The following is a 24,431-nucleotide window of genomic DNA, read 5'->3' as shown; positions in this document are numbered from 1 at the left end:
TTTGATAAATCTTAGGTAAATAGCCATAAATGATGACGTGGCTTAATATATGGCAGTGACTATTTACTTAAGATTTACGTTTGTAAATATATGAAATTGGCTATTTACTTAATATTTACCAAACGTTGACTATTTAGTAATATCAAACGTTTAAATTGGTTATTTTCCTGATAAACCCTTAAATAAAGTGATTTGATATGTAAATGTAAATTGAACTATATGCCATATTTACTACTAGAGCTTTTACCGGGCAAATGACAGTTTTTTTTTGTTTGTTTGTTTTGATTCTGAAACTTACTAAATTAGAATTTAATTATAGCTCAAATGTCGAGGTTACTTTTCGCACACATGTTTTTATTCGAGTCAAATAATATTTATGACTTGACAAAGATATATGCATGTAATTGTATCTTATTTCTTATATTGTTGTATTTATAATTAATTATGATTTATTTTTCATCTTTCGGTAAAAGTTTTTGAATTTATTTTGCTCTATTCTTATAATTGAAATCTTTGATTTTTTCAATATATTCATTTGAACAGCCTTTAATAAATATATATATATATATATATATATATATATATATATAGAGAGAGAGAGAGAGAGAGAGAGAGAGTATGTCTTATTTTGAATCACTTCTGTTTTTTAGAGAGATTTACGAGCAATAATTTTTTTTCATTATTTATATAGTTAGAAACACGTTGTCGTTTCTTTCATGATACAAGAGATGTAGGAGGGATTGCCATTTATACGTTTTCTTAGGACCATATGGACGACACATAGTATTGGTTTTATAGATAAAAATAAAAAAAAAGGTGATGTACTAAAGAGCTAAGTTAAATTTATACATTTGCAAAATAGTCAAAGGTTTTCTTAATTTAGTGAAATAGTCAAAATGTACAATAATCTGGTTTCAAAATTTTTATTGACCCCAAGATTAAGTTTTTTTAAAGTGATAAATTATTTATAATAATCGTCAAAAAATTTAATTTTGGTCGTCAAAAAAATTTTGAAAAACGTAAATTTAACTATTTTGTTGAAAAGTTGAAACTTTAATTATTTTGTTAAATAATAAGTTTCAAATGACTATTTTGTACAATTTTATTTAAATAAAAATCATACAAATTATCAAATTAAGTAGGGATATAGCGTTACACATAGACGAACAAACTCGACATGTGACACACACACACACTAATGAAAATCTAAACCATATTTAGCTAAGCAATGAGGTGACTTGTCATAGATTATGCGAAGCCACGTAAATGACTTGTAGTTTATGGAGGATTGAGACCTACATCATAGTTTCACACTCTCTTACTGAATTGTTAGTGGAAAATCAGATATTTTAGCTAAGTTTCATTATTTACAGTCTTCCCTAAATTTTGTAAACTATCTGTTTTTTTTTTTTTTTTTTTTTTTTTTTTTTGCTTTATGCTTTTGTGTATATGTTTCTTTATAGTTTTTTTTCGCCTTGAATCGGTTCTCGTTTCAAGGTTTTTTTTTTTGCATTTTGCATTTTGCATTTTGAATTTTGCCTTATGCTTTTGTGTATATGTTTCTTTGTAGTTTTTTTTTAGAAATTGTCTAATTTGCCACAAATTTCATAATATTTTTCCAATTTCCATCAAAACGCTAATTTTTCCCAAAATGCCACCTCTATGTCAACAATGTTGACATTTTTGAGAAAAATTAGTATTTTGGTCGAAAGTGAGAAAATGTTATGAAGTTTGTGGCAAATTAGACAATTTCTCTTTTTTTTCGCCTCGAATTGGTTCTCGTTTCAAGGTTTTTTTTTATTTTTTTTTATACCAACGAAATTCTAGAACTCTTTTCTCAATAAAGATAATCTTGGAGGCCGTATCTCATTCCATCATTATTTATTTAATATTTTTGACTTCTTATAAATCTCTTTACATTGCTATGGGAACAGTGCCGGCCCTGGGCTAAGGCGGGCTAGGCCCAGGCCTAGGGCCCCATATGTGGATGGGCCCCAAAAAATTTACACTTTTTTGCCTATTTTTAAGAAAATTTACATTTTTTACCCTAAAAATTTACACTTTTGGCCCATTTTTTTAAAAAATTTACATTTTTACCCTGAAAATTTAAATTTTTATTAGTATTATAAGGCCTCAAAATATTGAATCGCCTAGAGCCCCCAGTGAGTTTGGGCCGGCCCTGTATGGGAACATACATATATATAAGTAAAGTTATATATATAGCATGCAGCACCTACGTTTTTATACTTATATATAATATACATCAGCGTGTGTGTAGTGTAGGTTTTAATAATATTAATAATAATAATTAATATATTAATATTAGAAGTAGGATTAGGGTTTGGGCTTTTAGGTTTTAATTAAGTCACATTTAAACATCCTCTCCTCTTCTCTTAACGATTTTTCTCTGCTCTTCCTCCCCCATCCCTCTCTTGGTTTGAAAATTCGTAGCTCCAATTAGATATGCTTTCTTTTTTCTCTGGTTCGGATTCTTTGAAAAATGTTTCTTAAAACGCTTGCTCTGGTTTCAAAAAATATGTTTTTGCGTTGATTCGTTTTGGAAAAGTTAGGTTTATGTTTCTTCTATCTAAATCTTTAATCGAAAAATATTTTTATGAAATACATAATTTTTTTTTGATTATTTTCAAATCAGCGCACAGACCTGAGACCAATTCCCGATTTTCAGACTTTAAACGCTTACTTTGGATTCAACAAATTTGGTTTTGCGTTGATTCTTTTTGGGAAAGTTAGTTTTAAATGTCTTCTATCTAACCCTTTAATCGAAAAATATTTTTATCAAATACAGAATATTTTCTGATTAATTTCAAAATTGTGCGCAGACAGTTTTTGACAAAAATTTAAAGTTAGATTTTAGCACTTCTTTTATTTTTAATAAATAGTTAAAAAATTATTTTGGCCGTGATGCCTTTACAAAAAGTGATCCAAATTATGTTTTATACCTACTGGAAGTTTTACACAAATTTTCTCAGAGTTTTAATTTTTTTACCGAAACCCTAATAGCCAATGGTATTTTGGTAATTTCACTTTGAAAGTCGTTTTTGAAAATTTCCAGAAGCTGAGTTGTCTTTAGAACTTCTTCAACAGTAGCTTAATAATTTTTTTTCCCATTGTTTAGGTTCCGAGTCGCGTAGTTTTTCCGACCCGTCCTCGACCAACGGTCGTAATTTCCGAAACGAAGGTGAGAATAATCTCACTGTAACACGGATTAGTTAAAAAATATACTAAGTATTATATGATATGAAGTATTTATGTATTGTGTGAATTTTTGTGTGTGTGTTTGTTCGGAATGTGCTTGGTATGATATGGTATGACGATATGTGAGTTTATGTTATCTTATGCTGTGTATTAGAATATCTATAACACGTCTTATCTTGCTAGCTATGTTATCATGTATGTTTTTATTTTATGTCGCTCATGCTTTTAACGTAATAAACATGATTAATAAGTTAAGTAAACAAGAGAGTCGTACCGCCTCGAACTACGGAGGTAACTAGAGGAATTTCTCGAGCCGAACTACGGGCTCACATAGAGAGTTCCTCATATGTTTATGTATGTGACGGGGCATTCTATGGGAGGTCACAGCCCCATGGTTCGTTACCAAAATGTACACTGAAATCGGTACGGCTACTCTAGGGGACCCCCGAACTAAAATACGATAAACTTTTAATAGGGTATCTCATGTCATGGTTAAATTTAAAGTACTAATAACCGGTTCATGCATTTTATTTTATTACTTATGTTTTGTGAGTGTTAGCTCACTCTATGTATATACGTCAGTGTTGTAGGTAAACAACATATGAACAAGTGAGGAGGGTGGATCAACGGCGGCGATAGCGAGAGGGTTGGGTTATGGTTGCCGTTGTCGAAAATAAAAAAAACTTCCGCTTTGCTTTCAGTTTTTCAATAATCTAAACCCAAGGTTTTATTTTTCATCTTTAAGTTATGTTTTTCGATTCCGTTAAAGGTTACGGCTTTATTTATGGTATTTATTTTACAATGGTATATTTGGGTTTTAATTTTCAATTATGCAACTTCGACTTTTTGGTTGTTTACGTTCATCAAGTTTTAAATGAAAATTTATTTTTAGGTTACGAGTTTTCAAAACTTTATACTTTAAGTTATGTTTTAAAAAAAATTTACCTCAAATTTCCTTAAGTTTTAAAAATTAAGATAAGTAAGATGGTCCGAAAAGTCGGGTCATCACACTTTTAACCATACAGCCATTTGACTTATAGCGTTTTATATAATAGCCAACTTTTTGTTAATTTTCTGTAAATAGCCACCTCAAATTATTTACGGCACTCAAAAAGACCAACAAAAACCCAAAATATGTAGGGATATTTTTGGGTATTTTTGTCTTTTTGAGTGCCGTAAATAAGTTGAGGTGACTATTGTGACGACCCGACTTTTCGGACCATCTTACTTATCTTACTTTTTAAAAACTTCAGAAAATTTGAGGTAAATTTTTTAAAAAAAAAACATAACTTAAAATATAAGTTTGAAAACTCATAACCTAAAAATAAATTTTCATTTAATACTTGATGAAAGAAAATGACCAAAAAGTCGAAGTTGCATAATCGAAAACTAAAACCCAAAAATACCATTGTAAATAAATACCATAAATAAAGTCGTAACCTTTAACGGAATTGAAACATAACTTAAACCATGAAAAATAAAACCTTGGGTTTGGATTATTGAAAAACTGAAAGCAAAGCGAAAGTCTTTTATTTTTGAAAATGGCAACCATAACCCAACCCTCTCGCTACCACCGCCGCTGATCCACCATACTCACTTGCTCATAGGTTGTTTACCTACAACACGGACTGATATACATAGGTGAGCTAACGCTCAGCGAGAATAACTATACTCACAAAACAAGAGCAATAATTATGCATAGCCAGTTATTAGTATTTCACTTGCGAAATAGAGACACGTGATATCAAAAAGTAAAGTCTGACATATTTTAATTCGGGGTCCCCTAGAGTAGTCGTACCAATTTCAGTGTACACTTTGGTAACGTACTATAGGGCTGCAACCTCCCATAGAACGTCCCATCTATCTGATAAAGTTGTGAGGAAATTCTCTAGGTGAGCCCTTGATTCGGCTCGAGAAGATCCTCTTGTTACCTCCTTGGATCGAGGCGGTACGACCCTCTTATTTACTTGTTAAACTTATTACTTGATTACGTCAAATGCAAGAACAACATAATTTATTGCCATACTTGATAACATGCTTAGAATAAGAACATATTGTAGATAACATGCTTAATTGAATCATAACACACCATAAACACATGAAACATAACATATCAACATATCACACATATCAACAAAAACAACATATAAAGTCACATAACACAACTAAAACATATTGCATAGTCACAAATTTTTATTTTCGAACAAATCCGTGTTGTAGTGAGATTATTCTCACCTTCGCTTCGGAAATCACGACCGTTGGTCGAGGACGGCTCGGGAAAACTAAACGGGTCGGAAAAGCTACGCGGCTCGGAACCTAATCGATGGGAAAAATATTATTAAGCTACTGTTGAAAAGTTCTAAAGACAACTCAGGTTCTAGAAATTTTCAAAAACGACTTTCAAAGTGAAATTACCAAAATACCCTTGGCTATTAGGGTTTCGGTAAAAAAATTAAAACTCTGAGAAAACTTCTGTAAAAATTCCAGTAGGTATTAAACATAATTTGGATCACTTTTTGTAAAGGCATCACGGCCAAAATAATTTTTTAACAATTTATTAAAAATAAAAGAAGTGCTAAAATCTAACTTTAAATTTTTGTCAAAAACTGTCTGCGCACCGTTTTGAAAATAATCAGAAAATATTCTGTATTTGATAAAAATATTTTTCGATTAAAGATTAGATAGAAGACATTTAAACCTAACTTTTCCAAAAAAGAATCAACGCAAAACCAAATTTGTTGAATCCACAGTAAGCGTTTAAAGTATGAAAATCGAGAATTGGTCTCAGGTCTGTGCGCTGATTTGAAAATAATCGGAAAAACTTCTGTATTTCATAAAAATATTTTTCGATTAAAGATTTAGATAGAAGAAACATAAACCTAACTTTTTCAAAAAGAATCAACGCAAAAACATTTTTTTTTTAAACCAGGGAAAGCGTTTTAAGAAACCGTTTTCAAAGAATCCGAACCAGAGAGAAAAGAAGCATACCTAATTGGAGCTACGAATTTTTCAAACCAGGGGAGAGAGAGCAAAGAAGAAGCGTTAAAAGAAGAGGATGAGATGTTTAAATATGGCTTAATTAAACCCTAAAAACTCAAACCCTAAAAGCCAAAACTCTAATCCTACTTATTTTCTTAATATATTAATAACTACTATTATTATATATATATATAATATACATACACGTGTATGATCATATATATAAATAACTTATTTATATATATATATATATAAAACATAGAATAACTTATATAAAAACAAATTGATAATAACTTATATAATATATAACGTATAATATAACTTATATTGTATAAAAACAAATTGATCATATAGTATATATAAGTATATATTACGTAACTTTAATACATAAGAATATATATAAGTAACTTATATATATTATATCCATATTTTGTAATCAAAAGAGTATATTAAATAATAAAAAAAATACTCTAAAGCATACATACCACATAAATAAATCATTCACTACTTTTTTTTTTTTTTTTTGAGTTGGGGCACTATCGGCCAAGATTACATGATATATTAGCAGTGCAAAGCGCAGGTGACACTATCGGCCAAGATTACATAGTAGGTGGCACTATTGGCCAAGATTACATACTTATTAGAATAAATCCTATGGGGCATGCATTTCTGCATCCTATGGGGGCTTGAACCCATGACCTCTCCGCGAGGTGAGTGTGGGATTACCGCTAGACCAAGCTAGCTATCACAACTTTATTAAAAAAAAACTAACGTAACTCGAACACAAAATTTTTAGCTTTTTTTAATTAAGCCAAAAAAAATTGGGATTTCACAACTATTTACAAAAGATTGGCTATTTAGCAATTCTTAGACTTTCGGTGGCTTATTTGGCTAATTTTTTTGTCAAATTAATTGGAAGAGTAAATCAACTTAACTCTTCTCCACAAGGGTATAACTGTACGTACCTACGAAAATACGTGAACTATTTACCAAATAAAATGAAAATTAGACTAGATTCATAAAAAGAAATAGATGATCGGCTAGTTGTAAATTCTTATCCATGCCCTTCTAATGAGACTTTTGACGTATACAAATCAAGATTTAAAATAATATATGTATACTACCGTATCTCGTCGATATATCGCAAAATTTCAAAAATCAATTATATATTATATATAAATCATGTCATTGTATCAAATATTGTTTGGTTACTGCGGTATTTCAGAATATTGCAAGTAAATTAAAATTTAATTGCTACGTGATATATGATCATCGATTACAAAGTAGAGTTGTAAATTACAATTTGATTAGTGATAATTCTAGTTAAATTGTCAATTGAGAGTTGTGAAATGGAATTATATGAGTGAGATTGTGAATTGAGATTTGTGGAAAGAAATTATGAATGTGATTATTGAAATTGTAATTTTGGATTGTGATTAGTAAGGTTGTGAATTTGAATTATGATATTAGTGAAATTTGTAAATTTAGATTGTGATAGATGAATTATGAACTCCAATCGTGGTTAGTCAAAATTGTGAATTTGGATTGCGATATGAGTGAAATTGTAAATTTAGATTGTAAATCTGAAAAATGCTTCTAGTTGGACGAGAGTTGCTCTTGATGAAAATGGAGAAAACCCAAAGAATGTTGAAACTCGAAAGAAACATAAGAATTCGGCAGAGCCCACAGTGTGTTTTTTTTTTTAAGTTTTTTTTTAAGTTCAAATTAACTCCGTTTGTTTTTTTTTTTTTGAAAATTCAAATTAACTCCGTTTGTAAAATCAGAAAATAGGGAATGTAAAAAGAACATTACCAAAATCGAGATTCTTATACTGCCAAAATCTGCCATCATAAATGAATTACCATAAATTTATCAAAAAAAAAAAAAATGAATTACCATAATAGGCTAACAGAGTATAGCACAGGTGGAACTTAATTACCATTTAAACATTACCAACACAACAGTACTAACACACACACACATATACACGCATACTTTTCCGAAATTCTAAAGAGCTATATATTCTGTCCACCTCAACCAGGATAGAAAAGAAATTCAAAAGACGTTGAAAAATACTCGAAAGAAAATTGAAGAACAAGCGAAAACAAATTGGCTTTATCTAAAGCTCAACCGATAATTTTTTGTAAAGAAGGAAAAAGCAAAACATGATTAATCATCTTTTCTTAAAAGGATAATCGAGAGTTAAAAACAAATCATAAAAAAAAAAAAAAAAAATAAACAAGAAAACAAAACAAAAGGCAAATATCAGCCAGCAGTCCAATTTTCATGGGTTAATTAACCAAAGACCTCAGTTTTCCCACGCACACATCGACAGCGCTCATAACCAATGCATATCCAATCCAACGGTGGAAAGCCTGCTCGTGGCTTCCACGCGCTGTAACCGCAAGTAATATAAATCGCTTTCCTTAAACAATAATATCTCAGAAAGAAAACATCTATACATCAACACCCACACTACTCAAATCAAAACTCTCTCTCTTCTTCACACCTCTCTCGCCACTCCGTCTCTCTGTGTCTCCACGCCGGCGCTTCAAAACGCAGCGTCGTTTCGCGACCATGAGAGAAGCAGCGAACCTAACGCCGTCGTCAAACGACCCGTCGTTTTTCAAAAACGCGGAGAGGATGAGAAGCGACGAAACGAGAGAGCCGTTACAGTGGCACTACACGGTGTTCGACGACAGAAACTTCGAGGTGAGAGGAAAGACTCTCTTCTTCGTCGTCGTAATCTTCTCGGTCCTCCTCGTCCTCACGCTCCTCTTCCTCTACGCGCGCTGGGCCTGCCGTTACCGCCACGCGGCCGCTCCGTCCCCTCCGGCGCCGCAGGCTCCGGCTCCCGAGTCGCGTGGGCTCGACGCGGCGGAGATTAAGGGCCTCCCGGTGGTCCCTCACCGGACGGCGGCGGAGGATTCCGGCGAGTGTTGCATCTGCCTCGGCACTTTCGAGGACGGCGAGGGCGTCAAGGTCCTCCCTCGCTGCTGCCATTGCTACCACCCGGATTGTCTCGACAAGTGGCTGAGTTCGCAGCCGAGTTGTCCGCTCTGTCGTGACTCGCTCCGAGTCGACCCGGTCGCGCCGAAGATCGTCGTCGAGTGATGTTTCCGAAATGTGATATGATGTATGTGACATCCTTGTTTGGGGACCCATCGATAAAAGTTCAATATATTATTATTTTATTTTTATTCGTCGAATCAAAATCATATGATTGTATTTTTGGAGTAACTAATTTAATTAATTGTACACACTATTTTGTGTGCGTATAATCGCTGTATAGCACCACCTCCACCAATCGCATGGACTGTATCTCTACCGTCTTTACATTAATTAGTCGGATTTTTTTTTCATTTCACGTTATGTAAAATTATGTCGAATATTTTAGTACAAATTGCAAAATGATTTTTTTTTTTTTTTTAATTTTCGTCTTGTCATCCCAAAGATTTTTGTTTAGATTCGGGATTTCGATGTTTAATTTTCCCACTTTTAAATTTTTCTTTATGTGTGTCTGAAATATGGGTGATATGAGAATATTCTAGACGAGGAAAAAATGTAAAAAGAGGTGAAAAAAGAACATGCAGAGAGTTTTCTCTCAATAGTGTCAGATTTACACCTCTTTTGACTGTGTTGTTGGTAAGTGGTACCAAAGTAGAAGTAGAACTAGTCCACCACCTGATTGCTCGCTTTTTAACATGAATTAATAATATATTTTAATATAATAATATTTGGAATCATATATCACTGTCAATTCTACTGCTTGCTCTACTTGTATGCCATGTGTTTGTTACGACTTACGAGTCTTTCAAAGGAAGACTTTGTTATTTTCCTTCGATATTTTTTTTTTCCTTTCCCACTCTTATGATTTTTTTTTTTTTTTTTTTTCATTCTTTGTCTACATCACTTCCAAAATCCAAATTCTCTAGCTAGCCACTCCAATTTGCTCATATTATTAGCCCGTTTCAATCCTCTTAAACGCACACACAGTTTTGGTGTTATTTAATTATTTTGTTTGTCTCATTAGTTCGTGAAGCGTTATTGTATTGTATGATAGCGATTTCTCGTAGTGGGTCATGGACTCATGCCTATCTTCGGGTTGTATTGTTATTTATTGGGGTATGGAGTCACGTCCATTGTAATGATGATTTTGTATACTTCCATGAAATTTGTAGTAATATTATCTAAATAGAATTTGTGGGAATGAGACACTTTGTAAACATAATTAAATAAACAGTAATTAAGAAAATAAAAATAAGATAAATGATATGGAATTAATGACGAAATAAAATATAACTGATCTAAACTTAATCGGTATGAACGAAGTACATAAATAAAATTAAGAATTATCGAGGTATGTTAGAAGATTTCATTGATGTTTTTATCGTTCTCGTGCAGGTGCTGGAATAAGTAAAGAGAGACTTACATGATGCAATGACAAACTAGAATTCACCATAAAAAAATAAAATTAAAAAAAAAAAAATTACCACCAAACTACAAAGAAAAGAGATACAATTTTAAAAGAGAGATGATAACTTGTGAAGATTTGCTTCGTTTTTTAGAAATGAGAGCTGCCAACCATCTTATATAGGTAAGGTCTTGAACGGGTTTGTACCAAACCGTTTCATACATTATGGCTCATGAAAGCCACTCAATGCTTAGTTGAAACATTTTCGAAATGTTCAACAATAATGCACGATTTTCTTATTTAAAAATATTTTAACGTTATATAAGCTCGGTTACTAGATTAAATCTATAACCATTGTTAATCCAAAGGACAAACTAAAAAAAATGGAAGAAAAAAGTTTTGAACTATCTCGGCTCAGACTACAGCACGCACATGAAATTGTAAAGATGAGTACATCTTTTTAGGGACTTAAACCCTTAGTCAAGAAAATGCGATATAAGCACTTATATATATATATATATATATATATATATATATATATATATATATATCATGTAGGAATTTTGTAAGTTCACTCTCATACATATATATATATATATATATATATATATATATATATATATATATATATCATGTAGGAATTTTGTAAGTTCACTCTCATACACAACACATCTAATTTCCTTTACAATTCTTTGTATCTGCAACATATTTTGAGCATCGATTTTTCATTCATCTTAACGACAATTTTAGTAAATAAATAATCAATCATATCCTCCTTACTACGAAGATTAAAAATTTGCTATAACATTTTAAATTAGATGAGTGAATCTCACTCAAATATTTTTTACAATTCATACGGTCAACGAAAATAAATACTCTTTATTTCAAATTTTTCGAACATAAATTGAACATTTAAACATAAACTATAACTTTGTAGGTGAAATTATCTTCTTCCTGTGAAGTTGGGTCTTATCTAAAATCATGGGTTTTATCCTGATCTTTATATTAAAAATAATTTTTTTTAAATGCTTTTAGTGTTAAACTTTAATGTAATTATTTGTACACAATATAAGTTCAAATATTTGTTGCAACTAGCGAATCATCTACCTTCTTTTAAGTATCCAGCCCAAATTTTATTTTAATATGGAAATAGTCTACCAGACTGATATTAATTAAATTACATGTTCAGTTAATTACATTAATTGGACAGTTAATTTAATTAACTTCGACCTGATGGACTTAAAAAAAAATTGTCAGTAATTCAATAGTCCACTTTAAAAAAAAAAAAAAAAAATTGGATTTTTTTTTTTTTTTTAAAGTGGACTATTGAATTACTGACATAATTCTCCTATATAAGTTAGAGTAAAAAAATAATAATAACACACGTATTTGAAAAGAATGATCTCCAAAAGAAAGACTTTTTGGAATTTCGGGTTTACAAGAGCCCCCTCTCTCTCTCCTCTAACTCTCTCTGGTTTTTTCTCATATCTAGATCTAGATCTAACTTTTTTTCTCTCCTCTGGGGCCGATTCTGGCAGGGACTCCGGTCATTGTTGGGTGTCTTTCGGCTCCGGGGGAGAAGGTGCGACGAAAAGCAACCGGAGGTAGAGAAGCAACAACGAAGACTCGTGTCATAGCTGTGCGTTGCGGCGTGTTCTCGGCGACAGAGGCTGTGCAACGTGACTCCTCTCCGGCGATGGCGCTGCGTGGCTCTCCGGCGACGGCGATGCGTGGCTGTGCGGCGACGGCGCTGCGTGGCTGTTATGGTTTGGCTCCTCGGCGACGGGGACAGGGCTGGATGGCTGCGACGGCGAGATGGCGTAGCTGTTCCACGGCGAGGACAGTGAGGCATGGCTTCTCGGTGTTGTGTACCCAACTCTGGTAGCTAGTTTTAATTTTATGTTGGTTTTTTTCTGTTTAAGAATAATTGCGAATGATGTAGTTGGTAGCAACATTTTGTTTGCTTTGTTTTGTTATGGAGTCGGATTAGCCGTCGTCCATTATCCCGGTGTGGATTTCCTGTTAGATTTTGCTCTATACAGGCTGAAGAGGCATCTTCTTCGTGGTCATCGGACCGAGGTTGAGTGGACCTTTCCATCAACCATTATTGGTTTTGTTGAAAGAGCCATATGTGTGCTCGAATATTGTGCTCGCATGCACAAAACGTACGATTACCGGAACTTAGTGTTAGTTTCACTTTGACTTAGGTTTGAGGTGTTCATTGTATTAAGGTGTTATTCTCTTGTATTGATGGGTTTTTTTACCCAATTTTAATGGAAAATCCGTGCAATTCAAAAAAAAAAAAAACGAAAGACTCTTTGGAGTGGAAATGGAAGTCACGCGGCTCATGTATAACTTGTTTATATTTAAATCTCCAATTTTAAAGTTGCATTTATGGAGTGGTTCTCCAAGTTATACACTTCATCAACTTCAAAAATCATTTTGGAGATTTATACCACCACTCTTCAACCCGTACTCGAAAAATGGGTAGGCACCAAAAAATTGAGATTTTTTTGTTTTGTTTTATTTGCATTGTTCAAACCAAAAACGTTAATCTAATGCTTGATAACGCTTTTCAAAACTTTGTTTTTTGTTTTTTTATATATAAAGAAGTTACTGAAGATAGAGATGGAAAAGCTTTCGCCAACCAGAAACGAGACTTCAACATTTCTTGGTATCTTTCTATTCTAATAATAAATACTCTAGTGAATTAGGCCATATTCCCATATATTAATTACTGAAATTCCCAACAAATATACAAGTTGCATATAATGGGAGGTTTACATGATTGCTTATTGAGCAATGCTATTTGACACTACTCACTACTTTGAACTATCCACTCAACTGTTGACACGTGGACAAATCTGTCCACGTGTCAACACTTGAGTGAGTAGTTCAAAGTAGTGAGTAGTGATGTAAAGCATTTCCCTTGCTTATTACAAGTTATATTTTTTAATGCATGGATAAAAAGTAGAGAATTCCCCCATTGTAAACAACAAATTTTTAGCATATGTCTTTTAGTTTATCTGTATGTAGATCATTTTTTTAAAGGGATACAAAAATATCTAAGAATATACAATAAACAATACATGTAGATTTGAAGGGAAAAAAAAAACGTTTATGAAACTAACATTTCTTCTTTATATGTAGTACAACTTAACTATATAGGAAGAAAAACAAATCGATATAATTATAAAAAAAAAACATTAGCTATATAACTTATAAATAAAGTGGCTTTTTTTTAATTATAAACGAATCAATATAAAATACGCGAGGTTATAATATCATTATATCGGTAAGGTATAGCCAAAGAACTATATAAAATAAATAAAAATTAAAAGCGCTCTAAGTTTTATGTCTAAATAACCCATCTCCCAGAACTTTGGAAGTTGGCATCAGATTCATGCGATTCAATAGATTTTACACATACTTTAATAGCTAACCTACCTCTCAAGACGTCTACATTATACTATTATTAAAAAAAAATTACAAATAGTTCGCTGGTATAATTAATTTTATTTATGACAATTTGATTGCTTTCATGTGGCACAACTATCATCATTTAATTTCAAAGCACAGTGATACTAAGCTGGCCTACATGTTTGTAATCAAGCAAGTTTGTGTATCTTTTTTTCTTGAGAGAATAAAGATTTTGTTGACAAAATAAAAGGTTTGCTTATCCTAGAAACATTGAAGTGATACAATGAGAGACCAGCTTTCTCCACAATGAGAGAAGCCAAGTTGAAAGAGCATATTTGGCCAGCCGTAGAAATAGAACAAACCTGAGTTATGACTTTTAAGCACTACTTATACTTTAGGATTAACTTAATAGTAATGGGAAGATAGTTATCCAACTTTCCAATTTTTTTATTTAAGAACTGGATATATATAAGTATGTAGAGATTGTAATACGTTGTTTAAAATTGAAAAAGCCCATGCGACAAGCAGATATATCATTTTTTAAAAGAGCTTGGATTTAAAGCTAGGGTCCATATTATTATATAGAGAATTGTATATAGTATATTTAAATGGAAAAATGGCATGAACTAGCCAATTCAAACTATGGCTTTTGCAAAATAGCCATAGTTTCATTAGGTTAACCAAAATAGCCATCACTCTCATCCCTGGACTAAATTAATCCTGCCTGGATTAAATTTAATCCCGATATTTTGTGTGGATTAAATTTAATCCTGCCTGGATTAATAATCGCAGCTTGGCTATTTTGCTTGTACTTGATAAACTTTGGCTATTTTGCAAATCCTTAAGTTCTATTTGGCTATTTAGCCGCTTGACCCTATTTAAATGATATGATTCGGTGATTAAAATGCCGTTGTCCTATAGTTTGCTAATAGTCTCATTTTGCAGAAATACTAATAGGCCATGGGAATACTGAAGGAAATTTTATTGAAAAACGGAACCAAAATTGTAGCACAAAAATTATTTGTTGACAATTGGTACGTCCACACTGTATAATTTTAGTACGTCGGACTGCGCTTTAGCCCTACTAACTAGTCGTTGTATTTTTACTTGTTAAAGAGATCTGATCTTTCTATCTTTCTCGAAAGATTTGAGAGTAAATTTAGACAACAATAAGGATCTCCCTCCCCCGAACAAACTTCTCATCGCTGGACGCGGACATAGCCATGAGTATCGTTTTTACTTTTTATGGGGCATAACACAATGTGAAGAAATTTACTAGTATTTTTAATTTTGATGAGGGCAACTAGTGGAAAATTTCTAATAACAACATTTAAATAAAATAAAATAACTGAGCAAAAAAAAAATTATTAAATATAAATTGTACGAAATATAAAAAGTTTACTCCCTCTAGTCCCTAACTCCTAAGCTGGCTGCCAGGGAACGTGGATCACAAAATTTATACAGATCAAGGTATAAATTGCTACTTACGAAAAATAACACAATACTACAAAGTTAAAAACTATATAATTAACTAAGTTTTTGATGACTAAGAAAAAGAAAAAAAAAACAACATTGACACCAGCTGAATGACTAGGTCATTTGAAAAAGAACACATCCCCACATAATACATGTAATATCCATCATAGTTTTTTTTGTTTTGTACGAGTCTTTTCATACTTTCGGCTAAAAGCGTGAAAAAACATCAACAGGAATTCTCTCTCTTGAAAAATTATTGACCTTCAAAGCTCTCCCTCTCCTCAGGACTGTGGGAGGTGATCGGGGAGAGTCATAGATCTTGGGAGAGGGACATTAACATTGTCATATTTTTGAGACCTTGTTTGATAAGAAAGATTGAGATATGAATGAATGGATTCTTTTACAAAGGAAAATAATGGAAAAGAATAATATATTAGTTTCTTAGATATGTTTGTAGAAGTGCCATTTGTGTCTCTATGTAAGAAAGATTGAGATATGAATGAATGGATTCTTGTACAAAGAAAATCTAATGGAAAAAAATAATATATTTCTTAGATATGCTTGTAGAAGTGCTATTTGTGTCTCTATGTAAGAAAGATTGAGATATGAATGAATGGATTCTTTTACAAAGGAAAATAATGGAAAAAAAAATAATATATTTCTTAGATATGTTTGTAGAAGTGCCATTTATGTCTCTATATGATTTGGATTGGAATGCCGATCGATTGTAAAAGTGCTTCTAAAAGAACTGTTCATATGCCCGATAGGCCCATGAGTCTGTTTGGTTCTAATTCATTGGAACCCGACATTTGTCAATACTCCATGTATGCTTTTATGCGTCATTATTGACGAGTTTAGTAATTGGAATTTTTATATTTTATTTAGAATAAATCTCATTTTTACCCATGGACATGTATCTCGATTACATTTCGCCTCCTCTACTCGAAAATGTTGGATTGAGAATCTCTTAACTAATGGCGTTATAACACGTTGTCACTTCTGTCTAATTTTGGATGTTAAATGTCACGTTTTTTGTCACGTGAGATTTAAAATATGTGCAATTATCAATATACCCTCATTTTATTATTTTTATAATAATAAATAAATAAATAAATAAATAAAAACTCTTCTTTCTCTTATCTTCTTCTTTTTCTCCTTCTCCGAGGCATGTCCCCTCCATTTCTTCTTCTTTTTCTTTACTCCTGAACCAACCCTCCCACCGAAACATTGATGGCTTATTGCTCGCCTCTCCAGAGCTTCCCATCTGAAAACACAAAGAAAGCCCCAAATCGCAACACCAATAGCAATCTGAGCTTTGCTCTTATTGACCGAAGAAACTAGATCTGCGTCACTGGCGATTGTTGTTACTTCTCCGAAGAAAGTACTTTTGAGCGTAACTCGCCACCTGAATCGGCGTTCGAGTCTTCACGAAGTTTCTAAAAATTCCTCTCCAATCTCATTTCCCTACTTTCTGTAGTCCAATCAAGAACAGCCTGTGCTTTTCCTCAGTCCATGGAACTCATAATCTCCAAAAATCAAAATGAAATCAGATTCGTAAAAAAAAGTCTCTTAGAGAAATACACAGTACAGAACAAACCTCTCTTGCGCTCGCGACCGCGACCGGAGGCGTAACCGGATTCTACGACAGTGATCGATTCCTGAGGCAGAGCCTGATCGTCGAACTGCGACAAATTGTTCATACTCCCACTCTTCCTGAAAGAGCTCGCTTCCTCCGTCAGCCTCACGCCGAATAGCATGATCGCGTTCATGTGATAAAAATCCGAAGATATTACAATTCCATCTCGCAGAATCAACATAGAAGCAAAAGCCCCAAATTTGAAATAAGAAAACCCTAATTTTTTAAGGAAAAACGGAGATTTCCATGGGTTTTTACCTAGCTGTGTGAATCACCGAAGATATCAAGCGAAAATCACTTCCCTCCGTCCATGGATTCACGGCGAAGCTCTGATGAACAATCAAAATTGAACTGATATCATAACAATATGATAAACAATTTTATATTTTAAAGTATTTAGAATAACCAAAAATACTATTATACCTTTTAAAATCATGCCACGTCATCAAAACGTGATTGCTTAACGTCCAAATACTGATGGATGTGGGGCATTGTAACACGTATCTGAGTTTTGAGTTGAGTTTTGCAATATTTTCGAGTCCAGATGGCGAAATATAACGAAGGTACGAGTTCATGGGGTAAAAATGAGATTTATTCTTTTATTTAAGAGTCTTTCATCAAAATTGGGGGTTTTAGATATTTGTTTTATGAATGAAATTTTCTTTTCTATGAAAAGTGTGATAATGAATTGTAAAACTAACAATTAAATAATATTGTTTCATCTCCCATGATATTTTCAAAAAGCTTGCACAGTCATTCTTGTAATGTATATTTTTATATCCGAACGGTTAGTTATCCTCCTTTGAAGTCTATATTAGTAGTTGCAATGCATCCTCAATAACATATTTCTGATGAAATTTTTATTTAAATTTGTTGCCCAGTTGTTGATAAATATTGTTTAACAATCAGAATCCTTTTTGAACTTCTGCATGATGAATTAGTGGTTTAAAAAATGAAGTTGGGTATTTACCACGTCAGATGATTCAATTTGTCATTGATAATTTGCTAGAGAAATTGACGGCAATAATACTAATTATTTGTCACTTATCAAAAATCAACCAACTCAAATATTGACACATTTAGTATCAAATGTGTTACGGAATCAACCAATTCGTGATTAAATGTGTCAGGAATCAACCAGTTCATGATCGATTTGATACTAAATGTGTCAATATTTGAGTTTTAGTTGATTTTTTTATAATTATCAAGTAAATAGTGTTATTGTTGTCAATTTCCGAATTTGATATACGTGTATTGATTCTACCCCAATAGCTTTATCTTCGGTGGCAGGTGAACTTCTATGAGAGATTTAAACCCTTTAAAATGTGTGTATATATATATATATATATATATATATATATATATATATATATCCCCATGTTAAAGTTTAAAAATTAGTACTTGTAATGTGTGTCTAAGTATTCGATGTAATTGAAAAAAAGTAGCTCGAGGCTTTTTTATTAGATAAGTTATATATCACTCAAAAATACACACATCATCAAACATCTTATAACAAGAAAAGATGAGACCTCGATACTAAAATCGACGGAATGATAACATAATATCCTTTCGACGAACGAAAGACAAACACCACAATATATTTAGAGCAACTCAAAGGCTATATCACAACATACTCAAGGGTTCTTGGATGACCACCGACCTTAAAGAATGAAGCTCAAATACCTAGCCGAACTTTTTGAGTGCCTCGGTCGTTTCCCATCCAAAGTCTATATAACAGTCACATAATTTTAGGAGAAGACAATTTCATGTCACCCCCGAAAGAATTTCATTTACTAAGATTCCTCACATTGTTTCCATTCTTCGTTCATCAAATACCTTAAGTGGGAAAATGAGTTTCAACTAATCCTTAGCAATACAAATGAAACATTGTTTTTATATTCACAATACCATAATTATGTTTCGGTAATGCTTACAAATTCGAAATTTTGGTAATGTTTCAATAACCTGAACAAATGTTACATTCATGTTTGTCCAATATTCAAACCAGACAAAATTTGTTCATGAAACACCAAAATTTGGTTTGGTAAGAACATAACTGAAAAAAGTGTATTCACTATTTTTTTTATGTCTCTAGTTGATTTTAAGATAAGTTAATCAACACTAGATGATTTACCAAATTAAAAAAATAATAAACACTCAAGAGAGTTCGGCCAAACCTACCTACTTCTGGAGGGATGATTCTCCTAGTGAAAAGCGAACTTCCCTAACTGGTAGCATAAGTATAGTGGTTCTGTGAAGCCCCAAAATTTAATCTCTTATGAGATTATTTATTCTTGTGCTTTATTTTCAATTTTAAGTTGATATCAATGTCATATAACTAATAATGTTGCTTCCTTTTTGCTGAAGTAAAATCAAGTTAGTAATAAGTATATATCATATATATCATATATGTATATATATATATATATATATATATATATATATATCATATATGTATAAATATATAGTTGTACGTGTAATAGTGTTATAGTTTATAACTAGTATATTATAAATAATGTCATATATTATATACTGGTAATGTGTTTTCACATATTTTTATTATATATATATATAATATATACGTATATAATCTATATCTCACGTTAGTTACGTCAGCCTTTAGGTTAGTATAGGTTAGGATATACGTATATACTTATATATTAATAATAATAATTAATATATTAATATTAGAAGTAGGATTATGGTTTGGGCTTTTAGGGTTTAATTAAGCCATATTTAAACATCTCCTCCTCTTCTTTTAACGCTTCTTCTCTGCTCTCCCTCCCTCATCCCTCTCTTGGTTTGAAAATTTGTAGCTCCAATTAGTTATGCTTTCTTTTCTCTCCGGTTCGGATTCTTGGAAAACGGTTTCTTAAAACGCTTGCCCTGGTTTAAAAAAAAATGTTTTTGCGTTGATTCTTTTTGGAAAAGTTAGGTTTATGTTTCTTCTATCTAAATCTTTAATCGAAAAATATTTTCATAAAATACATAATATTTTCCGATTATTTTCAAATCAGTGCACAGACCTGATACATATTCCCGATTTTCAGACTTTAAACGTGTGGATTCAAAAAATTTGGTTTTGCGTTGATTCTTTTTGGAAAAGTTACGTTTAAATGTCTTCTATCTAACCCTTTAATCGAAAAATATTTTTATCAAATACAGAATATTTTCTGATTATTTTCAAAACGGTGCGCAGACAATTTTTGACAAAAATTTCAAAGTTATATTTTAGCACTTCTTTTATTTTTTAATAAATAGTTAAAAAAATTATTTTGGCCGTGATGCCTTTACAAAAAGTGATCCAAATTATGTTCTATATCTACTGGAATGTTTACAAAAATTTTCTCAGCGTTTTAATTTTTCACCGAAACCCTAATAGCCAATGGTATTTTGGTAATTTCACTTTGAAAGTCGTTTTTGAAAATTTCCAGAACCCGAGTTGTCTTTAGAACTTCTTCAACAGTAGCTTAATAATTTTTTTCCCATCGATTAGGTTCCGAGCCGCGTAGCTTTTCCAACCCGTTTAGTTTTCTCGAGCTGTCCTCGACCAACGGTCGTGATTTCCGAAGCGAAGGTGAGAATAATCTCACTACAACACGGATTTGTTCGAAAATAAAAATTTGTGACTATGCAATCTGTTTTAGTTGTGTTATGCGACTTTATATGTTGTTTTTGTTGATATGTGTGATATGTTGATATGTTACGTTTCATGTGTTTATGGTGTGTTATGATTCAATTATGCATGTTATCTACAATATGTCCTTATTCTAAGCATGTTATCAAGTATGTCAATAAATTATGTTGTTCTTGCATTTGACGTAATCAAGTAATAAGTTTAACAAGTAAATAAGAGGGTCGTACCGCCTCGATCCAAGGAGGTAACAAGAGGATCTTCTCGAGCCGAATCAAAGGCTCACCTAGAGAATTTCCTCACAAGTTTATCAGATAGATGGGACGTTCTATGGGAGGTTGCAGCCCTATAGTTCGTTACCAAAGTGTACACTGAAATTGGTACGACTACTCTAGGGGACCCCGAATTAAAATATGTCAGACTTTACTTTTTGATATCATGTGTCTCTATTTAGAAAGTGAAATACTAAGAACTGGCTATGCATATTTATTGCTCTTATTTTGTGAGTATAGTTATTCTCGCTGAGCGTTAGCTCACCTATGTATATTCGTCCGTGTTGTAGGTAAACAACCTATGAGCAAGTGAGGAGGGTGGATCAGCGGCGGCGATAGCGAGAGGGTTGGGTTATGATTTCCGTTTTCGAAAATAAAAGACTTTCGCTTTGCTTTCAGTTTTTCAATAATCTAAACCCAAGGTTTTATTTTTCATGGTTTGAGTTATGCTTTTCAATTTCGTTAATGGTTACGACTTTAATTATGGTATTTATTTCACAATGGTATTTTTCGGGTTTTAATTTTCGATTATGCAACTTCGAATTTCTGGTTGTTTTCGTTCATCAAGTTTAAATGAAAATTTATTTTTAGATTACGAGTTTTAAATGAAAATTTATTTTTTTTAGGTCATGAGTTTTCAAACTTTATATTTTAAGTTATGTTTAAAAAAAAAATTTACCTCAAATTTTCTAAAGTTTTTAAAAAGTAAGATAAGTAAGATGGTTCGAAAAGTCGGGTCGGCACAGGTTCCCAAACTTCAAGAATATACCTTTGTGAATTCTAATAGAAGCCTCTGGTGTTTGAGCTCCCATCACTTTCCACTCAACTCACTCACCAAATGATTGATCAATGCCTATAACAATACACGATTTAGGATATCACAAAACCAAAAACCTAACTCTGATTATTGCACAAACAGTGACAATGAGGAAGGAATCAGAATAACATCACACATAGGACAATCGTGTTTTCGGTGTGACAACTCTCATAAGAAAAAACCTAAGTGTGTAACCCTACTCAAGAGGGTAAACATTCTTTTCATATAACACATACCTCGCGGAGAGTCCTTTGTTAGGTTTACTAGTGCAACCACTGAAATTTCATTGATCGATCAGAAAAAGCGCGAAAACAAATCAGACAAAAATCACTTTGCAAAAATTTCACGTCATAGATCTTGACGTGAATTTAGACAACACATTTCACAACACAAATGTTCTCAACATCCTAGAGAACACCAATTTTTTCTAATAACAAAATCAGAAGTATTTGAAAGAAAAAAATTCAAAGAACTGTTTACTAAAATAATGAAAGAATAAGTTTTCTATTATTTTATAAAGAAATCAACTAGAAATCAATATGTGTGTAATCGGGTTGGGTTAGTCGGTTTTTTCATGTGCTATCAACCCGAACCGCTACAAATAATTTTGTAGTTATAAAACTCAAACCAACTCGATTGAAAGGTAAAATCAAACCAAACTTACAAAAAAATAATCAGGTTGGTTTTTTCGGATTATAATTCTCGACAAATGACTTTAAAATTCGAACGAAAATCATCTATTTATATTATATATCTAATACGTTATGTCAAATAAAATAATTTTTTTACTTATCTATAGAAAGTTTACATAATAAAATAAAAATTACGCATATTTTTAATGATCAAATCTTCGTGTATTCGTAACTAATAAAGTATAATACTAAGTATTTTTTTATTTAATTATAATATTATTAAAAATGATATTTTATTTAATGATAGTACATATAAAATATTTGTTATGGGCAAATATGTCAATTATTATTTGTTAATAAACATTCTATCAATGAAACCATGACTAATATACGATTCTCACGCTTTAAGTTCCTAAGAGAGCCCGTCAAAATTATTATTTATGGAAATAACTTTAAATCGTGAAAATCGTTCGAAGTATAGCTTTTTTAAAACTAATTCATGAATACCGTGTTTATCACAAAAATAGGTTCTTTACAAATTATAAACAATCATTTTTTTCGAAGTTTATTTAAAATTATTTACTGTTTTGATTTTATTTAGCTTATATTACTTTTTACTACAGTTTCATTTTATACAAATAAATACATAACTAAGGTTAAAGAAACACTATTTTCGTAACAAAATCAATTTACAACTATATTCGTAAACAATCTACTTTCGAACTTTCCCCCCTTCAAATCCCAATTTGTGTGGCAGGACTAAATGGGCTTACTTACAAATGGGCTATTTATCCAATCCAGATAAAGCCTTATTGCATTGGTACGATTAGGGCTTCTAACTTTACGTATAAATACAAACAAACCTCCAAACTTCTAAAACACTGGCCACTGCCTTTCACCGAAGAGAACTCCGAGCAGCGAAGGGTTTTGAAGAGAGCTCAACTGAACCACCACCATGAGGGCTAAGGTAAAACTCAACATCTCGTAATAGCTATCTGTATATCCTTCTTGTGGTATTGATATACGTTTATTTATTATTTTTGTTCTCTGCCTTTTTTTTGTTTCCGTATAACAGTGGAAGAAGAAGAGGATGAGGAGGTTGAAGAGGAAGCGCCGAAAGATGAGGCAGCGATCCAAGTAGTTTGTTTAATAATATTTCGTTTATGAATTGTCTTCCTTGTAAGGTTGGATCTTTGTTTACTATTGTTATCGGTACCTTTACTCTAAAAGAGCAATAGTGGTTTTGTTTTTGGACAAATTTTGCTGAATTATGTCAGATTTCATCATATCAGTATTATCATGACTTATTTATATCGAAATTCTCATATCCCTTCTGAGTTATTTTGATGTTCGTAATCGGATAGTTAGTCAATTTAAGTTTTAGGAACCTTTTTTTTTATCTGAAATTGATTCGTAGACAGATCTTAAGGTTTCGTTTCGTAGGTCGGTTCAAGAATTGATAATTTGATATGTATAATAACACTTGGCGGTATTTACCAAGAGACTAGAATCATCAGGGAATTGTACTCTGTGGCCTTAGGATGTATAAAAGTGTGTTAATTCATTTGCTCCCAACAGCTTTGTGTGTGATTAGTTGTTGATTCTTTCCTAATCTGAGTTTAACAGTTTAAGCTAAGCTGTGTTAAATCCCGTAAGTTTTATGAAGTGTTTTAGAGGCTGTAGATGATGACCATCTCTCATATTTCACCACGAGCCTAGAGATTCTACTCTGTAACTAGGCTGGAACTAGGCTGGTGTTTGTTTAAATATTTGCTCATTCTAAACGAGCTGAATGGTGTTTAACTATTGTTTTGCACGTTTCGTTTATATTATGGCTTAAACTATTGCTGAAATGTTTTGTTTGCCTCAACAGTTTTGAGTAATTAGTACTCGGACATTGTGTCGTTGAATGTATTTAAGTTGAGGAAATTCTCT

The 24,431-nt window shown here is 32.1% G+C and overlaps 1 protein-coding gene and 1 long non-coding RNA gene across 2 annotated transcripts; both read left to right on the top strand.

Moving 5' to 3' along the window:
- The first annotated feature begins 8,373 nt into the window (after nt 1–8,373).
- On the top strand, nt 8,374–9,621 carry LOC149379670 (RING-H2 finger protein ATL66-like). The gene has a single exon (XM_089603531.1). It carries the CDS (start codon nt 8,773–8,775, stop codon nt 9,307–9,309), a length of 537 nt encoding a protein of 178 aa, XP_089459657.1. The 5' UTR covers nt 8,374–8,772; the 3' UTR covers nt 9,310–9,621.
- Nucleotides 9,622–23,221: 13,600 nt separating this feature from the next.
- Nucleotides 23,222–23,815, top strand: LOC149379669 (uncharacterized). Its single transcript, XR_016294074.1, has 2 exons — nt 23,222–23,463; nt 23,572–23,815. It is a non-coding gene; the product is annotated as an uncharacterized LOC149379669 (long non-coding RNA).
- The last annotated feature ends 616 nt before the right edge of the window (nt 23,816–24,431 follow it).

This window comes from Urtica dioica, chromosome 12 (assembly GCF_054948205.1).
Source record: "Urtica dioica subsp. dioica isolate 48M chromosome 12, U.dioica_male_clone48M_v1_H2, whole genome shotgun sequence".
NCBI classification, from domain to species: Eukaryota; Viridiplantae; Streptophyta; class Magnoliopsida; order Rosales; family Urticaceae; genus Urtica; species Urtica dioica.
Note: the sequence above shows the minus strand (reverse complement) of the source record. Positions and strands in the feature narration are given on the sequence as shown.

Bases quoted from the DNA above. Each gene is read 5' to 3' on its own strand.
- LOC149379670 (XM_089603531.1), top strand. From the start codon at position 8,773: ATGAGAGAAGCAGCGAACCTAACGCCGTCGTCAAACGACCCGTCGTTT.